At 46.4% G+C, this 22,002-nt stretch overlaps 1 protein-coding gene across 2 annotated transcripts in view; it reads left to right on the top strand.

Annotated features, from left to right (window-relative positions):
- ZNF341 (zinc finger protein 341) overlaps positions 1-22,002 on the top strand; it is a 46,720-nt gene that overhangs the window by 5,521 nt on the left and 19,197 nt on the right. The window contains exons 2-9 of one of the 2 annotated variants that reach the window (XM_047068182.1): positions 670-780; positions 2,643-2,839; positions 5,995-6,144; positions 9,543-9,794; positions 13,576-13,771; positions 15,137-15,227; positions 17,170-17,363; positions 17,600-17,790. In XM_047068182.1, coding sequence (XP_046924138.1) covers positions 670-780; positions 2,643-2,839; positions 5,995-6,144; positions 9,543-9,794; positions 13,576-13,771; positions 15,137-15,227; positions 17,170-17,363; positions 17,600-17,790 — 1,382 coding nt within the window. The remainder of the gene's footprint in view (positions 1-669; positions 781-2,642; positions 2,840-5,994; positions 6,145-9,542; positions 9,795-13,575; positions 13,772-15,136; positions 15,228-17,169; positions 17,364-17,599; positions 17,791-22,002) is intronic. The other variant, XM_047068183.1, reaches the window with a different exon arrangement.

Below are 22,002 nucleotides of genomic sequence, written 5' to 3'. Positions count from 1 at the left end.
AGAGGCCCAGGATCGTTTCCAGCTTTTTGCCCTGCAATCCCTAGGGTATCACCCTTGTCCTCATGATCTAGGATGGTGGCTAGATTATTCACTATCGTATTCTTGTTCTAGGAAGCAGGATGGAGGATGGGGAAGAGAAGGACATCATGTGCCAGGCAGTTTTTTTTTTTTTTTTTTTTTTTAATGTTTATTTATTTTGGGGACAGAGAGAGACAGAGCATGAACGGGGGAGGGGCAGAAAGAGAGGGAGACACAGAATCGGAAGCAGGCTCCAGGCTCCGAGCCATCAGCCCAGAGCCCGACGCGGGGCCCGAACTCCCGGACCGCGAGATCGTGACCTGGCTGAAGTCGGACGCTTAACCGACTGAGCCACCCAGGCGCCCCTGCCAGGCAGTTTTAAGAAAACTTTCTAGATGCTGCCATAGAACACCTTTCCTTATATCCCATTGTCCGGAATTTAGACATTCTGTAGCTGCAAGAGCAGCTGGGAAGTGTGATCTTTATTGTGGGGCCATATTTTCAGCCAAAAACCTTGGGTTCTACTGCAGTGGAAGTAGGAGAGAATGTGCATCGGGGCACAGCCAACTGTCTTTGCCACAGAGGCCTTGCATTGGGTCTGGCTTGTAAGGGTGAAGTCAGAGACACCGTTTTGTTGTTGCTGTTTTTCAGGAATGGACAATCAGACTGTCCTGGCGGTCCAGTCATTGTTGGATGGCCAAGGAGCAGTCCCTGATCCAACAGGCCAGAATGTCAATGCACCTCCTACTATCCAGCCACTGGGTGAGTATCTGCTCAGGTTCACCAGTGGGAAGGGTGAGTAACTCCCTGTGAAAAACAGGTAGGGCTCCTGAGAGCGTATGGGAATGAATTGCCTACTGTGGTCCCCAGGATGTCCTCTGGTGTCTGAACCCTCTCCCCTCTCCCAGCCTGGATTTTCAGGCTTATGCTTTTCTCTGCTTAGCAATGAGGACACGCTTTCTCAATCATTTAGTGAACGTGGGGATTGTGACATAGGGAAGGTCTAGGCAATGGAGCTTGGCAGTGGTTGTACCTTTGACCCAGAAGTTATTTCTCAGCCTCCCTTCTATGGAAAGAACAGGCTGAGCATGAATCTCCAGTTTACGGGCCAGGCCCCTGAGACAGAGAGAGAAAGTAAGGAACTTTGAAGCCCTGTGTGAATCTGTGTATTTATTCATTCCACAAACAGTTTTGAATACTTACTTAGGAACCATTCTGGGCACAGAGAGATGCCCACCTGGGTTTGAATCCTTATTCCCATAGTTCCTGGCTCTATGACCTTGGACACAAGTAGGTTAGCTTCTCTGTGCCCCAGTTTCCACATCTGTAAAGTGAGGATAATAGCCTTGCCTCGTAGAAGCCTTGTGAGGACACTTGGGATTTACCTTCAGCAGTTGTAAATAAGAAACGTGAGTTTCTTGTGGTTTGTACAGATGAAAGTTTATTTCTCTGTTACATGAAGTCCTGATGTGCATTTGGGGTGGGGATGGTGAGACTCAGACCCTTTTTTCTTTTGGTTCTGTTGCCCTCTATCTGCAGTCTATGTTGGCTGCTCCAGCTTTTCACTTTCATTTCCACATTGTAGCCAACACAAAGGGAAGAAAGAACTTCCTTTTAAAAGGAAGTTGCATAGGGGCGCTTGGGTGCCTCAATCACTTAAGTGCCCAACTCTTGATCTCAGCTCAGGTCTTGATCTCAGGGTCCTGGGTTCAGGCCCCCACTGGGCATGAAGCCTACTTTTAAAAAAAGAAAAAAAAAAAAAAAAGAAAGGAAGTTGCATAGGCAGTATACTGTTGCCCTTGTCCTATTGGTCAGAATTTGGTCACATGACATGTTTAGCTGCAAAGGCTGGGAAATACAGTCTTTAATGAGATGGTCATGTTTCCCACTAAAATTTGTATTACTGTCTAAGAAGGAAGAGTAAATACTGAATGACAAATAGACATTCCTGCCATAACATGTCAAGTGCTTGGCACAGTGCATGGCCTGTGGTAGACCCTCAATGGGTGGTGTCAGCTATAGCTAATCATTCATTTAGTCTTCCACTCATTCAACAAATATGCCAGGATTATTGCAGTTCTGGTAGTAAGTAAGACTTATTTCCTCCCTTTCTGGGGGCTCATAGTCTGGTGGTGCTGGGAAAAGTGTAATATGCGAGGAGCTGTGGTGACTAGCTTTAGGAAGGCTTCCTGACATTTGAGCAGAATCTTGCAGAATGAGTTGTTCTGAGAGAAGCAGCTTGGCAGAGAGAACAGGGCCTGCGGAGACATAGAAAGTCATGTAGGCCATTTGGGGACTGGTGAACAAACTCAGGCAGGATAAAGATTCCGAATATCTCAACTTTGAAGTGCACCCACTCTACTATTTCTTGATTTCTGATTTTTTGATACCTGGGTAGTTGTGGCTGGATGTTCCTGCAGGTGCCTATGTGGTTTTGAAATCTCCCAGGAAGCACAATCTTCACATTTGTTACACGCACACTGAGTCATGGGTTGCTGTTAGGTTTGCCATGCTTATGGTCCAGCCGCAGGTTTTGTCCTGTTTCTTATTGTGATGCCCTCTCATTTATCTTGCTTTTTATCATTGTTCCTCTCCCTCTGCTACTGTATGGATGTGACCCCTAGATGATGAGGATGTCTTTCTCTGCGGGAAGTGTAAGAAGCAGTTCAACTCGCTGCCAGCATTTATGACCCACAAGCGGGAACAGTGCCAGGGGAATGCCCCACCCCTGGCCACGGTCTCACTGGCCACCAATAGCATCTACACACCTTCAGCAGCACCCACAGCAGTCCAGCAGGCCCCACCTCCTGCCAATCGCCAGGTATTCGTTCGTTTGTTTGTTCATTCATCTGTTCAAGTCTTTTTTTGGGCATCCACTATGTGTCAGGCACTGTGTGGGCACTGTTTTGGACACATACTTTTTTCAGGATGTTAAGCGCAGAGAGATGGGAGGTTTTGCCATTTTGTATATGGTACTTGGGGAAGAGCTCTGGGAAGAGGTGCCATATGAGCAGAGACCTAAGGAGGTGAGGGAATGAGTCATGCTGCTACTTTGGGGAAGAGTATTCCGGGAGGAGCTATCCGCAAGTACAAAGGCCCTGAGGTGGGAGTATGCTGGGTTTATTCCAGGAACAGCAAGGAGGTAGAGTGGCCGGAGCTGAATAAGTGAGGAGGAGGGTGGGAGATGATATGATCAGACAAGGCAATAGGGGGATCCTGGTGAGCATGTGGGCCTTACGGGCTTTTATCCTGAGTGAGATGGGAGCCTTTGCAAGGTTTTGAACACAAGAGGGACATAGTCTGGTTTACACCTGAACTAGATTACTCCGGCTGCTGTACAGAGAATAGATTTTGATGAGAGTCAAGAGAGAGACCCAGGAAACGCGTTAGGGGGCCATTGTACCAATCCAGGCAGTAGGTGGTGGTGGCTCGACCAGGATGGTGGCAGTGGCGGTGGAGAGAAGGGAGGAGGTTTTGGAAGTATTTTGAAGGTGGAGCCACTAGAGTTTGTGGATGCATTGGACGTGAGAGATGAGATCAGGAGGAGTCCAGGGTGATCCATGGCAGAGGTGGAATTGCCATTTACTGAAGTGGAGGAAACAGCAAGATTTTGGTGGGGCTGTCAGGAGTTCAGCTGGTTATGCTGGATTTGAGATGCCCATTGGACCTTTAAGTGGAGGTGGTAAAGATGCAGACAGATAACACAGGTCTGGAGGTCAGGGGAGAACAGAACACCCTGGGTCAGGGGCTCTTAAAGGGATTAAAGAATTCTTAGAAAAGAGGCTGGACAGGGGCACCTGGTGGCTCAGTCGGTTAAGCGTCTGACTTCGGCTCAGGTCATGACCTCACCGGTTCATGAGTCCGAGCCCGCGTCGGTCTCTTTGCTGCTAGCCTGGAGCCTGCTTCAGATTCTGTGTCTCTCTCTCTCTCTCCGCCCCTCCCCCACTCACACTCTGTCTCTCTCAAAAATAAATATTAAAAAAAAATTTTTTTAAAAAGAGGCTGGACATATCTCAGGATGCCAGGTCAGGGGGTCAAATTTCCTTCTGGCTTCCTCTTATCTCCTTATTCCTTTAAAACATCATCTCCAAACGGGGGCGCCTGGGTGGCTCTGTCAGTTAAGCGTCCGACTTCGTCTCAGGTCGTGGTCTCACGGTTCATGGGTTTGAGCCCCATGTTGGGCTCTGCGGTGACAGCTCAGAGCCTGGAGCCTGCTTCAGATTCTGTGTCTCTCTCTCTCTCTGCCCCTCCCCCACTCTCGCTCTGTCTCTGTCTCTCTCAAAAATAAATAAAGATTAAAAAAAAAAATCTTTAAAAAAAAAACATTATCTCCAAACAAAAAACATATCTCTATCTATTGTATAGACATAATTCCTGCCATCAGAATAAAAGCATTCACCCCCAGATTCAAAGGACTTGCAGACTGAAACTTCTCAGGTTGCCACAGACATCTAACACAAAACATAATGATTCTTCCCACTTCTTGATTATGAGTTTGTTAGCAGAAAATAGTCCCTCTCCCCACCCCACCGTTTTTTTTTTTTTTTTTTTTCCAGTAAAAGGAGAGCGGGAAATTCCTTTACTCCTGGGCAAGGAAATAACTTTAGAACATAAGCAATTGGCCCATAGGCAGACTTGAATCCCCTGCTAAGTGACTTGGATGGACATGGATATCTTTTCCCATTTTTTGTCAGCCTAACTAACGCATGTGACATTGTAAAAATACTTGTGAGCCAGGATCTACATTGCCTTTCCCGGCCATGACATGGGGCATCATCTAACCTACCCAGGCTGTCCTTACGTGGTTGAGGGACTCTGAGGTCCGGGGGCCAGCTGCCGTGTCCCCAGAGGTCCCAAAGAAACAGGTGACCTAGGATGATGCCAAGAGCCTGTCAGTAAAGAAAAGCAACAAATAAAATAACAACCCTTTACTTCTACTTTGAGAAGTCACTGTATGTTTGACACTCTCTTGTAGGGTCTGCCTTTCGTCCTCACCAGTACCCTCGAGAGCATATTATTTTTATTATCAATTTGTATGTTTGCAAGTAATACATATTTCCCATCTCCATTTTAAAAGTTAGAATGTTACAAATCAAGGTCCCTTTGGCACTATTCCTTTTCTCTGCCCCCCAGCTAACTATTGAAGGGTATCCTTCTTGATCTTTTTCTCTTTTTTAAGTTTATTTATTTATTTTGAGAGAGAGAGTGTGTGTGTGCACACATGGGAGGGAGTGGGGAGAGATGGGGGGGGGGGGTAGAGAATCCCAAGCAGTTTCTGCACGGTCAGTGCAGAGCCCAGTGTGGGGCTCAGACTCACGAACGGTGAGATCATGACCTGAGCTGAAATCAAGGATCAGATGCTTAACTGACTGAGCCATTCAGGCACCCTTTGACCTTTTGAGATACTTTCACATACTTATTTAAGTGCCCACAGGAATTATATAGTACTTTTAATAGTACAATAGTACTATTGTTTTAGAATTTTTAAATTAAGAATATGTAATCTGCATGTTGTTATGTAATTTTATTTTTCATGCAGTACTTTTTATCTGCTGTGTAGTATTCTGTCTTATGACTGTATTGTATTTTTTACTCCATTTCCCCTTTGATGGACACCAAAGTTGTTTCCAGTTATTCGCTATTAGACATAAGGCTGCATAGAATACCCTTGTTCATAGACTCCCTGTGAAATGTGTGAGTGTTTCTCTAGGAGAGATACCAGGAAGTATTATTGCTGGGTCATGGAGTATTTATCTTACAGGGAGGTATGACTTATTCTCATTTCATAGATAAGGAAACGGAAGTTCAGAGAGGTGGAGTGACTTGCCCAGGGCCACACAGCAGGGAGAAGCAGAGGTGGAAATGAAATGCAGGTCTATGGGATTCCAGAACCCAAGTCTTTTACATCATGCACTGTTTCCTTCCAGAGCCTCAGACATGTCTCTTCTCTGTCTCTTTCTCATTCACACTACTCAGATCTCCACGTACATTACAGTACCCCCATCCCCGCTGATCCAGACGCTGGTGCAGGGGAACATCTTGGTGAGCGATGATGTGCTCATGTCTGCCATGTCAGCCTTCACATCTCTGGACCAGCCCATGCCCCAGGGCCCCCCACCTGTGCAGGTAAGGACGGGGCCAGCTTCTCAGGGGGTCTTGATTCCAGGACTACATGTTAACTGCTATGGATTCAGAACCTTGTAAAAAGAAGAGGGATTGGCCTTAGCTCTCTCTCATGCTGAAGAGAGACTGTCAGTAGCACCTTGGCCTGCCCCACTGTGGGTAGGGAAGCTGTCATTTCATTCGGGATCCAGAACATTACTTTGGGGTTTCATTGCCATTATCTGGCTACTTTGACTCCTTTTTTTTTTTTTTAAAATAAGTAGGCTCCATGCCCGGTGTGGGGCTTGTACTCATGACCTCACAACCCCAAGATCAGGAGTCACGTGATCTCCTGACTAAGACAGCCAGGCACCCCTCCTATTTTTATTCTTAACAGAAATATTTCATGTCCATTGGGAAACAATAGAAAATACACAATAGGAAAATAAAAACAAAGTTTAATTACTCATAATCTGGAAACTAGAGAGACATGGTAACTGACTATAATGTATAGTTCTCTTTTGTTTTTTGTTTTTTTGCCTATTCTACTGACTGAGCCAGCCAGGTGTCCCTGATCACTGTATTCTTTTTGCAACCTTTCTGTAGGTTTGAAAGTTTTCAGAATAAAAGTTGGGAGACACCTGGCTGACTCAGTCAGTAAAACACATGACTCAATCTCAGGGTTGTGAATAGCCTGTTGGGTGTAGAGATTACTTAAATCTTTTTTTTTTTTTTTTTTCATTTAAAAAAAAAAAGTTTATTTATTTATTTTGAGGGAGAGAGAGAGTGCGAGCCGGGGAAGGGCAGAGAGAGAGGGAGAGAGAGAATCCCAAGCAGGCTCCATGCTGTCAGCACAGAGGATGCGGGGCTCCGTGTCCTGAACATTGAGATCATGACCTGAGCTGAAATCAAGAGTCGGCCACTTAACTGACTGAGCCACCTAGGCGCCCCCAAAATAAAATCTTTGAAAAAATGACAAACAAAGAATAATGGGGTGCCTGGGTGGCTCAGTCGGTTAAGCGTCCAACTCTTTGATTTCAGCTCAGGGCATAATCTCAGGGTAGCGAGATCGAGCCCCGAGTGGGGCTCTGTGCTCGCAGTAGCATCTGCTTAAGATTCTCTTTCTGCCCCTCCCCTGCATGCATATGGACATGCTCCCTTTCTCTCTCTCTTTCTGTCTCTCTCTCTCTCAAAGAATAAAAGTTGGGAAGTCAATCAATTAATCAACCATCCATACTCTCTCCACCCAAAGAAAACACTACTAGATTTTTGGTGCCTGGTTTTCCTGATCTTTGAATGCAAATAGAGATAGAAACAGCTTTTTATATAAATGCATTTATAACATACATATCCATGTAAATGGACCATGTTATACGCACTGTTCCGAAACTTGCTTTTTTTATTTTGCCTTTTGCTTAAAGTCATTATCTATGCCTACAGTTCTTTTTTTTTTTTTTTTTTAACATTTATTTATTTTTGAGAGACAGAAAGAGGCAGAGCATGAGCAGGGGAGGGGGAGAGAGACACACACACAGAATCCGAAGGAGGCTCCAGGCTCTGAGCTGTTTGTCAGCACAGAGCCCCACGTGGGGCCTGAACTCACGAACCGCAAGACCATGACCTGAGCCGAAGTCGGGCGCTCAACTGATTGAGCCACCCAGGTGCCCCTATGCCTACAATTCTATATCAGTATTTCCTAAAATGCTCCTCAGAAGAGTGGCTCCTTGGGATTTTTCTAATATAAAAAGGATCTCTGGTCCAACCAGCTTAGGGTGGAGGCATTCTACTTCTTCCCTTGCCCTGTTCCTGTTGTTTTCCTGCAACAAAACACTTTTTTTTGTCATCCCAGGTTTTTCCCAAACCATGTTTGACTGTGGAACCCAGGGAACTGTAATTAAGAGGAGCACCCTTTATGAAATGCTGATCACCATCATATATATATATATATATATATATATATATATATATATATATATTTTTTTTTTTTTTTTTTTTTTTTTAAGTAAACTCTTTGCCTAGCATGGGGCTTGAACTCATGACCCACAGATCAAGAACTGCATGCTCTAGGGGCACCTGGGTGGCTCAGTTGGTTGGGTATCCAACTTGGGCTCAGGTCATGATCTCATGGTTCGTGAACTCAAGCCCCACATCTGTCTTTGTGCTGACAGCTCGGAGCCTAGAGCCTGCTTTCAATTTCGTGTCTCCCTCTCTCTCTGCCCCTCCCCACTCACACTCTGTCTCTCTCCCAAATAAATACACCTTAAAAAATATATTAAATAAAAAAAGTATTGAATGCTCTATCAACTGAGGCGGCCAGGCATCCCTGACCACCATCATTTTAATACCTATACAAGATTCCATCATGTGTGTGGACCATCCTGTATTTAACCAGGCTTCTGCTAATGGCCATGTAGGTCACTGCCATTTTTTGCTGTTATAAAAACTACTGGAGAATCATCAACGTACAGATATCTTTGCCCATCTGCTTGATTATTTTTGTGAAATAAGTTTCTAGAAGTCAGTGGCTGTGTTTCAGGGGTCTACAGCTACCTACACATTCAGTGCCTCTCTAGAAAGACTCCCAGGACTTGGGATGGTTGTACTAGTGGTTTATCCCTGACAAAGGATACACAGCAGGATCAGCAAGGAGAAAAGACATCAGCTGGAATCTGGAGGAATCCAGGCCTAGGTTTCTACTGTTCTTCCTCTTGTGGACATAGGGAGAAATTACGCAAAACACTTCTTTCTTAGTAATCTCCACACCCAACGTGGGGTTCGAACTTACAAACCTGAGTTCAAGACTTGTATGCTCTTACCAACTGAGCCAGCCAGGTGCCCCACAAAACGCTTTTTCCTTCAGCAGTGAAGAGCAACAATGTGTATGCATGCTTCCGCCCAAGAAGCACACCTGCAATTCAAGGGCCAGGACTTTTATTGGGGATTGGTCGTGTGGGCGCCACCGTGACCAAAAGTCCACACTCCTAGAAGGAAAGGAAGTGTTCACCATAGATCACACTGCCCGTACAACAATCTAGGTGATCTGGTACAGAGTAGTCAGTGCCCTAGTGAGCAAAACAGCCTCACCGATATAGGCAGCCTTCTACGAGGCAGGTTCTCAGATGCCGTTCAAGAGCCGGTCCTACAAGCAAGTCCTCCTAAAACAGCAACACCGGGGCTGCTGTATGGGCCCAGCCCTGTACAAGCTGGGCCATTTTTGTGGACTTTCATTGAGAAGAGGGGTAACGGCGCCTGGCTGACGCTTCCTCTGTATTCTTCCATGAGTGTTTCCGTGCCTCCTGTCAGCCCTGTCCTCTGAGCTGCCTTGTGAGGGGCTCCTCTTTCCACGTGGCTGGCTAAGACAGATGTCCTTCCTCACTGGTATCAAGAGGGTGTGGCACTTTAATTTTCTCTTCTGATTGCAGAGCAGCCTGAACATGCATTCCGCACCCAGCTACCTCTCCCAGCCTCCGCCACCTCCCCCACCCCCTCCACCACTGCCCCCACCCCCACCACCCCAGCCCCCACCACCCCCGCCCCAGAGCCTGGGCCCCCCCGGGCGTCCCAACCCTGGCGGAAATGGCGTGGTTGAGGTGTACAGTGCCACGGAGCCCCTGGCTGGGAGTGGCACAGTGGAGATCCAGGCATTGGGAATGCAGCCCTACCCACCCCTGGAGGTGAGCAGAGGCCGGGGCTTGGGGGGAGGGGAAGGAACTGGTCACGGTCATCATGGGTAACCGGAACTTTTCCTGAGCACCAGCTCTGTGCCACACGCTGTGCCTGAGACAAAATCAGATCAGGGAGAGATCACATCATGGGAGAGAATCAAGCCATTTAATTTAATCAAGCCATCATGCCCATAAACGTGAAATGCGAACCATGAGAAGGTGGCACGAAGCAGACAGAGGGTTGTGGCAGAAATATAAGCTGCCCTCAAGAAGTCCTCAGAACAGTCAGAACACCTGTGTTTTAGGGAGAGGATTCCAAGAAGTGGTCAATGATCAGTTGACCTGTGATCAATCTTACATTTTGAACAAGCTAGATGTGTGGGTTAGTTATGGCCGAGGAAGAAATAGCCACAGAACCTCAGTGGTAGATGGCAAACCGTGTTTATTGTTCTTGCATCTATGTGGCTTGCTTTGGCAACTCTGCTGATCTTGGCTGGGCTCTCCCAGGTGTCTGGAGATGGCAGCTGTCAGCTGCTCTAGGATGGCTGGGGTGGGACAAGTTGGCCGACCCGGCTCTGCTCCAACGCATCTGTTAGCCTCCAGCGGGTTAGCCAGGCATGTTCTTACTGCAGTGGTGGGGGTGCAGGAACACAAGCAGAAATGTTCGAGGGTACCTCTTGAGGCTTAGGCTCGTACAGTGTCCCGTCTGTTGGTCAAAATAGGTCACAAGGCCAGCTTAGATTTAAACAGTAAGGAAACAGATGCCACATCTTGATGGGAAAAGCTGCAAAATCACACTGCAAAGGGCATGGGTCCTGGGAGGGGTAAAGAACTGAGGCCATTATGCAATCAGTGTACCATATGTACCACACTGATTCCCTGCTGAAGAGCTCTGAGCTGTAAGTTCAGGGTGCTAAGAGTTCAGGACCTTCCCAGACACCAGTGCTGACTCATACTCATACTCAGTCTGGCCATACAGACATTCTGTGTCGGGGAGCATGTATATCTGAAGAGAACCAGAGCAATGGGAAAATTCTACCACCAGCCATGTGATGTGATGAGAGCCTGCAGGAGATTTGCCCTAGCCTGAGGGAATAGAGCAAGCTTCCTTTTGTTGACTTAAAAAAAAATTTTTTTTTGAGTCAGAGAGACTAAATAGTGGCCCGGTAGGTGAAGGGGCCAGCCCCGGAGGAGCCTTCCCATGGAGATGAGGGTGCTCTTTGAGCACAGGGCCTGAGTCTTCTTTGTTTTGGCAGCCTTAGCACCTAGCGGAGTACCTGGCCTGTGGTACACCTGTAGTAGGTATCTGAAAATCTGAAATAGGGCCCTCTGACTTCAGTCTCCTCTCCTCTGAAATGGGAACTCCCCTTGTAGAGCTGTTGAGGGTAATGAGAGCAAACCCAGTGGCAGTCACATAATTTCTCAGTAATGACTTGAAAGGTGAATTCATCCATGTGATACCTATTTACTGAGTGCTGTATTGGTCAGGAAAGTAGGAACCCTTTTAGGTATTTCTGGCAGAGGGATTTAATACAAAAAGTCAGATGCTTACAAAGCTGACTTCAGAAGGGCTAGATGGAGCAAAAGGCAGAGTGGGCGAGCAGCACTGATTTTCAGGTTCACGGTTGTTGCTTGGCCCAGAGGGCCAGGAAGCTACTGCTGTGCCCAGAGGTGGGGAAGCTTTAGGATTCTGTTGCTGCCCTGCCATCCTTGAGGCTGGTGGCCAGGAAGGGAATGTAGAGTTCAGCCAGCCCCTCCAACACTCAGGACTGCAAACCTTGTCTCCCACCACGGCTGCCAGGGGAAAGCAGTTTCTACTTCCCCTCTGCCTTCCATATCTCATGCAGGTGCTTCTCATGGGCAGAACCTAATCTATGCTCAGAACCTTGCTAGCAAGGGAGTCTGGGAATGCACGTATCAGGGGAGGGCATGGAAGGGTGTAAGAATGGTGCCAAGGGCCAACAGACAAGATCCAACAGAAGCACCTACTGGTACCATATCAGATGCCCAATACATACATCTACTGATGTCAACTCTTTTGGTTCCTGGACCCAATTCCAAAGCTGGGTAGGGTCCCCCTCTACCCCCCCCCCCCAGCCAATGCCAAGCAATTCTCAGACACCAGTGCAGTGTCTAACAATTCAACTCAATTCTGATGTCATAAGCCCAGAGATCACAGCAGATTCCACAGGTTAAGGGTTCAGTCCTGCAAGACTGCCCTCACCCTCACTTTATCCCGTTGCAAGCAACCTGTGCTTCTGACGGACAGGCTACAGTTTGGAGGTTCCAGCGACCTCCTCCTTAGGTTCTGTTAATTTGCTAGAGCAGCTCATGGGACTCAGGGGAACATTTACATTTGCCAGTTTGTTAAAGGATGTAATAAAAGATAATGAATCAACATCTCAATGAAGAGACACATAGGGTGAGGTGTGGGGAAAGGGAAGTGGATCTTCTGTGCCCTCTCTGGTTGTGCCACTCCCTCCACACTTCCCTATGTTCATCAGCCTGGAAGATGTCCAAACCCAGTCCTTTGGGATTTTTATGAGGCTTCGTTACATAGTCACGGTTAAGTCATTGGCTATTGGCTGATTCAACCTCCAGCCCTTCCTCACTCCCCAGAGGTTGGGGTTTGGGACTGAATGTTCCAACCCATCAGTCATGTGGTTGGTCCTCTTGGCAACCCGCCCCCCCCACCCTTGGGTCAGGGCCAAAAGTCACTTTTGTTAAAAAAAAAAAAAAAAGTCACTTTCATTAATAATAAGACAAAAAAAAGAAGACACCTATTTCACTTTTATGGCTCTGAAGCATTTCCAGGAACTGTGGATGAAGACCAAGTATATGTGACAAACATATTTTGGTCATCTGAATGAACAAGTATGTGTTTCTTATATATCATTATGTTATAATGCATACATGAATTCATGGATTCAAAAATATTTATTGAATGCCTATTTTGTGCCAAGGATTACTCCAGGCTTTGAGGACTAAATAAAAGTAGACCAAAAGTCCCTGCCTTCACAGAACTAGGCAGGTAATAGATAAGTGAGTAAAATACATTAATTTGCTAGCGGTAAATCTACAGAGAAAAATAAAGCAGAGAAGGCTAGGGAGTGAAATTTTGGATAGGCCAGCCTGGAAAAACCAATGAATGAGGGGTACATCACTGATTTAATGAATTCTTCACAGTGCCCCAGTGTCATGATGTAAGCTTAGTGTTAACTAGGTTTGAGTGGCTCAGAATTTATTTGGTATGTCAGTTCTCAGTTGAGAGCTGCTGGCTGGTGTGGCATCAGGCAGGGTCAGTTAGGGAGGGGGTTGCTGATGAGGGCGCAGCCCCTCCTGACTTCCTGGTTCTCCTGTGCAAACAAACTGCTGCTAGTAACAGCAGTAATGGCAATAAGAGCAGCTAATGTTTATTGAGTCTTTACCATATGTCAGGCACCGTTCTAAGCTCTTTACATGTTAACTCATCTAACCTCACAACAACCCAGCGAGAGGAACACTCTCATTATCCCCATTTTACAGATGTCAAGCTGAGACAGAGATGTTGAAAGACTTGCCCAAGGTCACTTAGAAAATAAGTGGCAGAATCAGCATCATTTGAACCCAGATGGCCTGGCTCCAACGCTGCTTCTAGCCTACTGGCTCCATGAAGTTCTAAGGGATTAGGATGGTGATGTAGGCGGGAAGTGGCTGAGATTAGCCAGGGCTACAGTGAGCGTCCCCCTGGCTGGTACAGCTCTTCTCCATCCTTCCCAGGCCTCTCTCCCTAATTGTGCTGTCCTTCTAGGTGCCAAACCAGTGTGTGGAGGCTCCAGTATACCCCACCCCTCCGGTTTACAGCCCCGGCAAACAGGGATTCAAACCGAAAGGACCAAACCCTGCTGCCCCCATGACCAGCGCCACTGGGGGCACGGTGGCCACCTTTGACTCCCCACCAACGCTGAAGACCCGAAGGGCCAAAGGTGCCAGTGGACTCCCAGAAGGTGGGCCTGCAGCCTGTGATGGGCATCTTTCCTCAGCATTATCCTGTTCATAAGGCTGCTTAGTTCTGGTCTTTCCTTTTGTGATGGTTAGGGTTGAGTTTGGTTGCATGTAATGGAAAATCCAAATTAGAGCGACTTTAAAATGATAGAGTTTTATTTATTTATTTATTTGCCTGTGCAAAACGAGACCAGTGGCAGGCAGTCTGGAAATTGTGTGCCTATATGGTCATCAGGCCCCCACATTTCTGTCTTTCTGCTCTGCTGTCACTAGAGCAGAGCTTCTGTTATCAGGGTGCCTCATCGACTAATATGGCTGCTGGAGTTCCAGTCATCAATTTCATATTCCAGGCAGTAAGGAGGATAAAAGGGGCATCTCCCAGCTTCCAGAATTTCTGCATGATGCTTTTATTTACATCTCATTGGTCTCAACTTAGTCACATGACCCTGTCTAGCTGTAAAAGAAGCTGAAGTGTCACTTTTAGCCAGGAACACTGATGTTCCCATTATGCAGGGGATTTATGAGGAGCAAAGCGGGGCAGTGGATATCAGGTAGGCAAGCAACAATGTCTGTCGCCCGTTCAGAGATGCTAGCAAGGGACAGGAGCAGTGTCAGAAAGTGGTGGTGGAGAGGGAGGACACAGAAATCAAGAATTTTTCAGGGGCTTTCCAGTCAACTACCTCCAACCTTCCTTTCATAAATATCTGTGTGCCAGAGTCAGCGTCAGGTACTGAGGATCCAGCATTGTGGTCCATGATTTCTCTGACCTCCGTTACAGTTAATGGAAGAGACAGACAGGGAAAACAGGATAACCGTTTATGGGTTGCTCCAGGCAGGAGATTGACAGGGTTCTATGATTGAGAATACTGGGGAGAGACTAGAAAATGCCGCTACCTATCCATCTAGGGATGAGAAGGAAGCAGCTTTGTGGCCCTCTGAGGGATGAGCACACCAGGCAAGGGGGAATAGCTGGTGTAAAAGCCCTGAGGTGGGACCATGCCTGAGGTCTTTCAGGGTTAGAAGGGGCCCACCGCAGCTGGATGGAGAGAACGATGAGGTTAGCAGGAAGCAGAGGATGCATAGCCCTGTAGGCCCCAGCAGAGAGGTTGGCTTTTATCCTAGGGCAGAGGGGAGCCTTTTGGGGGTTGTTCTCTCTCTCTTCCAGCCAGAGCATGTCCTGGGCTTTCCTCCTCCAGGCACTGTGAGAGGCTCACCTGTGCTCCATCCTGTGCATTTGAGGATCTGGACCTCCCAGAGTCTGGGCTTTCTGGCCCCAGGCTCAAGGGGTAGAGTGGCAGGAGGCTGCTCTTGTTGCCCTCAGTTGTACCCCCAGCCTCACCTTCCCCTGCCCCCACCTTGTTTTTCAGCTGCAGGGAAGCCAAAGGCTCAGAAACTCAAGTGCTCATACTGTGACAAGTCGTTCACCAAAAACTTCGACCTTCAGCAGCACATCCGCAGGTACCACCGGGTGTGGTGGGCCAGGTGGCTCTGGCAGGGGTGGTGGGAGGGCATCCACAGTAGAAGCAAGGCTCCCCGCCCAGGCCCCTTGGCCAGGGTGGTGACCAAGGCCCCATCCATCCTGTCGTGGTTCTCAGACCATTGGGCCAAGTCAGGATGGTTTTCCCTCTGCTGTTGGGAGCAGCAGGAGGGATCTGTGAAAGCTGTAGGGCCCGTCCGCTCTAGTGGGGACGGTCCGAGTGGGGCGAGGTGAGAGGAGAAATGTACTTGAACTGTAGGACCTTCACAGGTGTGAGGGGTGCCGCAGTCCTCACCTCTGCAGAAAGGACCGACCTCAAGAGCTGCCATGATCTGCGAATAGGACTACGAGTTCTGCTCGCTCGGGACAAACCGTGATCCCTCCTGTCCCAAGAACACAGAGGGAGCCCCTCTGGGCCCGGGTTTTTCCATCTGTGAAGTGGAGGGGTGAACTTATTTGGTGTTTCTCACAGAACGAGTTGCGTTGTTACCTGAGATGATTTTAGGTGGTTTGTGGATATGGTGTTGAGAAGTTCTGAAGGATACAGGAAATTATTCAAGTATTCGCTTTTTGGTTTCTTTCAGTCCTTAGAGAGTCAAAGGAGAAAGCCTCAGTCTGGTGCTAGTCTGTCTTGAATGCCTCTCCTATACTTGCTCGTCTTTTATAGCAAAGAGAGAGAGAAGGAGAGAGCACATGGATGCGTGTGCACGTGCACAGGCTCAGATTCCAGTCATGGCAGGCAGCAGCTTCTCACTAGACTAGGGCGTCTCGACCTTGGCACTGTTGACATTTTACATCACATCATTCTTTCCTGTGAGGGGCTAACCTGTGCCTGGCAGAGCGTTTAGCTGCATCCCTGACCTCTAACATGAATTAGATGCCAGCAACACCCCTCACACCTCACCTGTAACAACCTGAAATGTCTCCAGACATTGCTGAATGTCCTCTGAAGGGCAAAATCAAACTCGGTTGAGACCCACTCGTCCACACTAGTGTGTTCAATAGAACTTTCTGCAGTGATGGAAATGCCCAAATTGGCACTGTACCCAGTAGGGTAGCCACTAACCACGTATGGCTGTTGAGCACTTGAAATGTGGCCAGTATGACTAAGAAACGGAATTTTTTCTTTTAAATTTAAATCATCCTGTGTGGCTTGTGTCAACCTTACTGGACAGTGCAGCTTTGGGTCTTAACAATACTGTTTTTTAAATTGTTGCATTTTTTTGGTTACTTTGTATTTATGACAAGTGGTTTTCCATATACAATAACAAGAGGAAGCTCAATTTTTAAATTATTTTGAGTTTTAAAAAAGTGGGTTGATTTGAAGGAAGATACTAAATAATGATACAAATGCTGTGCTGTGACTATGCTATTTCTCCTTCAAATAATAAATCCCTATTTAGGGGCGCCTGGGTGGCTCAGTTGGTTAAGCATCTGACTTCGGCTCAGGTCATGATCTCACAGTTGGTGAGTTCAAGCCCCGAATCGGGCTCTCTGCTGTCAGCACAGAGTCTGCTTCAGATCCTCTGTCCCAGTCTCTCACTGCCCCCCGACCCCACCCCTGCTCGCCTTCTCTTTCTTTCTCTCCCTCTCAAAAATAAATAAACATTTAAACAATAATAACCATAAATCCCTATTTGGATGGGCTTAACCAGTTAGGAAATGTTTTCTTTCACAGTATGAGATGGCCACAGAGAAGGTCAGCTCCAGGGCTGGTTGACTCAGTAACTCAGTAATGTCACCAAGAGCCCAGGATCTTTCTGTCTCTGGCCTGCCTGCCTCAGCAAGAGGGCTTGACTTCATGGTGTCAAGAATGATGGCCAACAGCATCTCTGTGTGGGCCTTGTCGGGGTCTGTGAGCTCCTATGTTGAGGCCACATCCCGATTCCTACATAAGGTGCTGACAAGCTTTGTTTCCTACAGCCACACCGGTGAGAAGCCCTTCCAATGCATTGCATGTGGCCGTGCCTTTGCCCAGAAGTCTAATGTCAAGAAACACATGCAGACTCATAAGGTGTGGCCCCCAGGGCGTAGTGGTGGCACTGTCTCTCGCAACTCTGTAACTGTACAGGTCATGGCCCTCAACCCCAGCAGGCAGGAGGACGAGGAAAACACAGGTAGGTGGAAGTGGGGAATACCATCGTTCCCATACCTATCCTCGGAAGCTTCATGGGTTTTATTCCTAGCTGTGTGACCTTGGGCAATCTCCTTGACCTCTCTGGGCTTCAGTCTACTTTATGCATAAAATGGGGCATCACATGAAAGGAGGGATGGCAAGTATGCATGGCAGACTGTCTGTCCTGACTCTTCTTCTGCACTTCTCAGTGACTTCCTTCCCTGGTTTTCTCCACAGGTTTGGGCCAGACCCTGTCGGGTGCCCCACAGCCCCAGGCCTTGCCCACAGCAGGTGAGGATGAGGGGGACAAGCTGGAGGCCAAGCAGGTGGTCCTCATCGATAGCTCCTACCTGTGCCAGTTCTGCCCCAGCAAGTTCAGCACCTACTTCCAGCTCAAGTCCCACATGACCCAGCATAAGAATGAGCAGGTAGGTGAGTGGTGGGCAGCGGGAGGCCACAGTCACCCTAGTTGTGAGCACTGGCTGCTGCTGAGGTCTTGAACACTGCCCAGAGAGGGACGGGAGTAGGCCTCAGTTGCCGTGAGCTACCATCTAACCACCAGGATAGGCAGGCCAAGCTTCCCCTCGCTGGGTGGGGCTAGTTCACCAGGCCATTATGGTGCGAGGCCAAGGAAGGAAGCCCATCTCTTATTAGGGGTCATATAATGGAGGAATTGGACATGAGAAAAATTCTTAATACCCCAAGAAACTTTAATGTCTAAAAACCTACCCATGGGGATATAGGATCACAGTCTTTTTTTTTTTTTTTTAAATTTTAATGTTTATTTATTTTTGAGAGAAAGACAGAGTGTGAGCAGGGGAAGGACAGAGAGAGAGGAGACACAGAATCCGATGCAGGCTCCAGGCTCTGAGCTGTCAGCACAGAACCCGACACGAGGTGGAACCCACAAGCCACTAGATCGTGACCTGAGCCAAAGTTGGACGCTTAACTGACTGAGCCACCCAAATTCACCTTTTTTGAAATGTACACTTCAGTGGTTTTCAGTTTATTGATAAATTTGTGCATCCATCACCACGATCTAATTCCAGAATATTATCATCATCCCAAAAAGAAGCCCTATACCCATTAGCTGCCACTCCCCCCTTTCCCCAGTCCCTGGCAACCACTAAAACTATTCTTTGTCTCTATGGATTCGCCTATTCTGGACATTTAATATAAATGGAATCACATGATATTTGGCCTTTTGACATCATGTTTTTAAGGTTCACCCATGTATTAGCATGTATTGGTACATCATTTTTATGGTAGAATGTTATTCCATTATATGGCCATAGCACATTTTGTTTATCTTTTCATCAGTTAATGGACATTTGGGTTGTTTCTGCTTTTTGGCTATTGTGACTAACGCTTCCATGGACATTTGTGTACAAGTTTTGTCTAAACATACATTTTCAGTTCTCTTGGGTATCAACCTAGGTGTGGAATTGCTAGATTATATAGTAACTCTATTCCAGTCTTTATTTTTTAAAATAAGTTTTATTGTTATTTTTTTCTTCTTGTAAAAGTATCATGGATCCAGTATAGAATTAGAAAATTCAGAAAAATCTAAAGAATGTATAGGTTTAAAGAATACATTTATTATATGCTGGGCACCCTGCTAAGTGCTATACATTCAATATTTTATTTAATCTTCATAACAACCTTAGAGATAGGCATTTTCAGTATACACAAATGAAGAAACTGAGGCCCAGAGGGGTGAAATGACCCATCCAGAGTCACACTGCCAGTAACTGACTGGGTCAGGGTTCAAAGCCAAACCCTATGTCAGTAACTACCTTGCAGTGCACCGTCCCAAGAATGCAGCACAAAATCCAGCATATTTTGTGGAGCTCCTGGGGTATTATTGCTATTATAATTGGGATTGGTCTACACATATTATTTTGAATTGTGCTTTTTTTTCTGATAGTGCTTTTTTTTTTAAGCTTTTTCTTTTGGATGAATTATAGATTCATAGGAAGTTGCAAAGATGGTACTGAGATGTCCCTTATGCCCTTCAGTCAGTTTCCCTCAGTGGTTACATCTTACATAACGACAGCATGATACCGAAACTAGGAAACTGACATTGGCATGCAGTATGTGTATGGTTCTGTGCTATTTTACCACCTGTGCAGGTTTGCAGGTTTGGGTAACCACCACTGCCATCACGGTACAGAACTATTCCATCACCACAAAGACCTTCCTTGTGCCACCGCTCATTAGTTACACCTACTCTCCTCTTCCCTAACATCTTTAACTTCTGGAAACCACTCATCAGTTCTCCATCTTCGTGAGTTTGTCATTTTGAGAACGTTGTACAAATGGAATCATCCATACAGGGCCTTTTGAGATTTTTTTTTTAATTTTTTCTTTTAGCATTTGTTTATTTTTGAGAGAGAGAGAGAGAGAGCGAGCACAAGGAAGGGGCAGAGAGAGGGGGGTACAGAGACTCTGAAGCAGGCTCCAGGCTCTGAGCTGTCAGCATAAAGCTAGATGCAGAACTCAAACTCATGAACCACAAGATCATGACCTGAGCCAAAGTCAGACGCTCAACTGACTGAGCCACCTAGGTGCCACGAGATTTTTTTTTTTAATAAGCATAAATTCTCTTGAGATTTGTGCTTTCTATTTTTTAACCTAATTTTATCTTCTGAGAATTTTCTCATGTCGCTAATTTTAAAAAACATAATTTTTAACAGTTGTACTTTTAAAAATCCCATTGTTTTAACATTTTGGATATTAACTGTATTTTGCTATTGTAAACAAAACTACAGTGAGCAACACTGTAATCAAATATTCATCTAAATCTCTGGCTTATATCTTAGGATTGATTCCCAGCAGGGGGGTTGATGAAATTAAGTTAGGATACCCATGGGGCAAATCATAGGAAACTTTGACTCAGACTGCTAACACAATTAAGAGGTTTATCATTGCACATAACAAGAAAATACAAGATTGGGCAGCTCCAGGCCTGAAACAGTCAGTTGACTCAATCCAACATCAGGAACTCTGTGTCCTTCCCACTCTTGTCTCTGCCATCTCAGGGTATGACCTTGTTCTCTACTGATGGCTTATCTGTGGTTGTGGGATGGTAGTCACACTTTCTATGCAGCAGTCCAGATACAGTGTTATCCATGAGCAAAAAGGGGCTTGCTTCTCTATGCCTTTTTTAGGGGCAAGAAAATTTCCTAGAAGCCCTCTGTAGATCTCTCATTAGTTGAAGCCAGTGCATGCACTCAGTCACTTAGGAATTCATTATTACTTGCAAATAATAAGACAACTAGCTTACTAGTTAAGGTTTTACTTCCCTCATGTTATAAAAAGCTGTAAGTAGTCAATGTTGGGCTTATATAGCAGGTCAGATATGTCATCATAGACTCAGGCTTCCCCTAGTTTTCGGCCCTACCATTCTTAGCATGTGACTTCTCTCCTCAAGGTTGTGTAGTGGCTGCTGTATCTCCAGTCAGCACATCTGTATTCCAGTCAGGACAACTGAGAAAAGCAGAGGGGATTTCTCCTAGGAAGCCTTTGCCTTTTTTGTTCTGGGAGTAATCCCTTCCCTAAAGACCACTGCCTGCATATCACTGGCAAGAAAGGATGCAGATGGCTGACACTAGATGAAAGGGAGCCAGGGAGATCAAGTGTTTTAACTGGGCATGTTGCCACTCTGAACAAATCAGGATTCACTTTGTTAGGAAGAAGGAACATGTGGGATTGTGTAGGCAGTCAGGAATATATTTGTCAAAGTATAATTTTGGGGGCACCTGGGTGGCTCAGTCAGTCCAACTCTTGATTTTGGCTCAGGTCATGAGCTCACGGTTCATGGGTTCGAGCCCCACATCAAGCTCTGCGCTGGCAGCAAGGAACCTGCTTGAGATTCTTTCTCTCCCTCTCTGCCCCTCCCCAGCTCACGCTTGTGTGCTCGGTCGCACTCTCTCTCTCTCTCTCTCTCTCTCTCTCTCTCCCTCCCTCCCTCCCTCCCTCAAAAATAAATAAATAAACATTAAAAAAAGGTATACTTTTCAAAATTTAAAAACATAATTTTCAAGTGAATGACATAGTGAACATAGGCCAGAATTTTACAGAACTTGTTAATAAGGAAACTGGAAGGATGACAAAGCCAGTTCAAAAGAGGATATGAGACTTTGGTATTTATACCTGTGTATAATTATGTCAGTGAAAAAAAGGGAATATTCAGAAAAGATTGCTAAGGTAGATGCAAATCTGGTTAATGTCCTAGACGGCAATAAAGCCCATGACCTTTGGGGTTACCCTTTCTGCTTGACAAAAATCATTTACATCAAATCTGTTTTCTACAAGTAAAAATTTAACTATAGAGTCTGGATCCTAATCAATAGTAAATAGTCAAAACGAGACCCATCCCCCGGAGAGCGAGAGGGCCGTAGGCAGGCTTGTTAAATAGCACTGCTCAGAGTGAGGTTCCCAGAGCAGCAGCTTCAGCGTTTCCTGGGCACATGTTAGGAATGCCACATATTCAGGCCACCCAGACCTGCTGAATCAGATGCTCTGGGGGTGGCACCCAGCAATCTGTCACTGTGATGGACTCAAGTCGGAGAGCCACCACTCTAGTACAACAATGGGAGGACACGATGTCGTCCTTGTACTGTATTTCCAGGTTTGGG

Source organism: Lynx rufus, unplaced genomic scaffold, assembly GCF_022079265.1.
Source record: "Lynx rufus isolate CCGP_SWC_20201006 ecotype Redwood Valley unplaced genomic scaffold, mLynRuf1.p SCAF_8, whole genome shotgun sequence".
Classification (NCBI taxonomy): Eukaryota; Metazoa; Chordata; class Mammalia; order Carnivora; family Felidae; genus Lynx; species Lynx rufus.
Note: the sequence above shows the minus strand (reverse complement) of the source record. Positions and strands in the feature narration are given on the sequence as shown.